At 36.8% G+C, this 2,500-nt stretch overlaps 1 protein-coding gene across 1 annotated transcript in view; it reads left to right on the top strand.

Annotated features, from left to right (window-relative positions):
* LOC131346531 (transmembrane protein 94-like) overlaps positions 1–283 on the top strand; it is a 34,519-nt gene extending 34,236 nt beyond the window's left edge. The window contains exon 29 of the mRNA XM_058380007.1: positions 1–283. This exon is cut by the window's left edge and continues 35 nt beyond it. Coding sequence (XP_058235990.1) covers positions 1–38 — 38 coding nt within the window. The 3' untranslated portion in view covers positions 39–283.
* Positions 284–2,500: the final 2,217 nt, after the last annotated feature.

Here is a 2,500-nt window from a genome sequence, read left to right as displayed (position 1 = left end):
AATTTGACACCAAACTTGGAATGAATTCTCCTTTCTGACCCTCACACACACACACACACACACACTCGGAGAGAGAGAGAGTGTGTAGTGAAGCAGAAGGCCATAAGATGGCAGTGCTACGCTTCACACAGCAGACGCTCAGCCGTCAGAACCGAACCCACTCACCAGCTTCAGCTTTTTTCAGGAAAGCTTTCAGCTTTTCTGTTTTGTTTGTTTGTTTGTTTGTTTGTTTTTGTTTTCTTTGTCAGTGTCTTTGAAATAAAGCTGAATATTTTATTAGATATTTTTAATTCTGTGTTGTATTTATAGTGAAGTCTGGGACGGAGAGAATCTAACCGACTCGCTGACTACAACAAAATACTTTCCTGGTGTTTTATGTTATTTACAGGGAATAAATGATTAAGTAAAACGCAAACATGCTAAAAAATCTTAAAACTGATCAAATTCAAGATTTATTTTTAAAATTAAAATCAAATAAATCAACTTTAATACCTATATAAAGTAAATTAAAATGTAAAATATTATGTTGATTTTTTAACCCTGTTCTTTAATCTTATCTAGTTAATTATGTAGTTATCATCTGAAGATCGCTGATTAGTTGATGTTCCTCGTTTTCTCCGTTTGGTAGACACACACAAGCCGGGAAACTTAATGGCTGCCTACTGCATTCCATCTCATCTCTGCTGAAAATGTTTCTTTTGTCCCTTGGATATACATGCAAGCCTTTTATTATATTTTATTTTATTTTCCATCCATCCATTTTCTACACCCGCTTTATTCCTAATCAGGGTCAGGGGGATCTGCTGGAGCCTATCCCAGCACACACTGGGTGAAAAGCAGGGGTACACCCTGGACAGGTCACCAGTCCATCACAGGAACACACATATAGACAACCACACACACTCACACTCACTCCTATGGGCAATTTAGAATGATCAATCAACCTAATGTACATGTTTTTGGACTGTGGGAGGAAACCGGAGTACCCGGAGTAAACCCACACAGGTACGGGGAGAACATGCAAACTCCAAACAGAAAGACCCCTGCAGGTTCGAACCTGGGATTCGGACCCAGGACCTTCTTGCTGTAAGTCACCGTGCTGCCCCTTTATTTTATTTCATTTCATTTTATTTTAGTTTAGTTTATTTAAGTTTATTTTAGTTTAGTTTATTAAAGGATTGTTGTGGGTGGAAAAGGGAATTAAAAAAATATATTATTATTATTTAAATCTGAATAAACAGGATATTCAAAAAGATGTAGTAAAAGTACATGAGAGATACACAAAACAAAATTAGAAAAATAGCACAAAAAAGTTTAAAAAAAGAAAAAAAGAAAAGAAAATGGGAGTCACTCAGTGCAATTAATGTAAGCTAATTTTTTACTACTACTACTACTACTACTAATAATAATAATAATAATAATAATAACTGTAGCTGTAATGTTAGTGTGTTCAGATTCTAATAACTCTGAGGTTTTGTAGGCAAATAAACATTTTAAAAAAATCATCTCAGCCCACAGGCCAAGGTGTCATTTTATTTATTTATTTATTTATTTATTTATTTCAGCCCTCTGGTTGAAATTCTCTCTGCAGTCAGTGGATGTGTTTTCTGGCAGCTTCAACAGACGAGAGCACAAAGTCATGCGTCAGCGACCTGGAAATCTGCCTCACGCTACAGTATTTCTACATAAAGCCAGTGTGTGTGTGTGTGTGCGTGTGTGTGTGTGCGTGTGTGTGTGTGTGTGTGTGTGTGTGTGTGTGTGTGTGTGTGTGTGTGTGCGTGTGTGTGTGTGACATTTTACGGCTCACGGGTTAGAAATACGTCTTTATTTCATCCTGATCATCAGCGTTAGTTCTACTCGCGACTCTGAACGTAGATCCTGCTGCAAGCCGACTCGCCGGCTCAGATTAATGCGCTCGGGTCGATACATCAGTGTTTCTATGGTAACAGGGATGTAAGTCTCCAGTGTCAGCGCTTTTTGTAACATTATTAGCTATTAAACTATCCAGCTAGGTAATCAGTTAGCCAGCTAGCTTACTACAGTTCATGTTTCCGCTAAACTCTAGCGCAACTATTTCTTACTTCGATACGCTACAAAGTCGAACAACTTCACATCATTATTAGAATCTTTCCAGTTTAAATAAAAGTCCCTTATAATCATCCTACTTAGAGTAAAGGTCTCTTAGAATCTTCCCAGTAAAATTAAAAGTCTGTTCATAATTACAGAATATTATTAAACAAAACATGGATTCTTCTTTATTCCACTCTTACACTAGCATGACAAGATGACGTTAAAGACGTTCTAATGATTCTACCTGGAATTTGTGTTTTATTTCAGTCTGTAATTTGCTCGTCCTCGTCCTTGTCAGTGGCAGAACGTCAGATAAAGAAAACAAAGTGAACAGGATGAAAAGGGAGAATTTGTTGTTGTTGTTTTTTTCTTTTCCTCATCCTCATGAAGTTTAGTTGATGCAACTTGTGGAATATTTCTACATTTTTTT

The sequence above is a fragment of the Hemibagrus wyckioides genome, linkage group LG26 (genome assembly GCF_019097595.1).
Source record: "Hemibagrus wyckioides isolate EC202008001 linkage group LG26, SWU_Hwy_1.0, whole genome shotgun sequence".
NCBI lineage: Eukaryota > Metazoa > Chordata > Actinopteri > Siluriformes > Bagridae > Hemibagrus > Hemibagrus wyckioides.
Note: the sequence above shows the minus strand (reverse complement) of the source record. Positions and strands in the feature narration are given on the sequence as shown.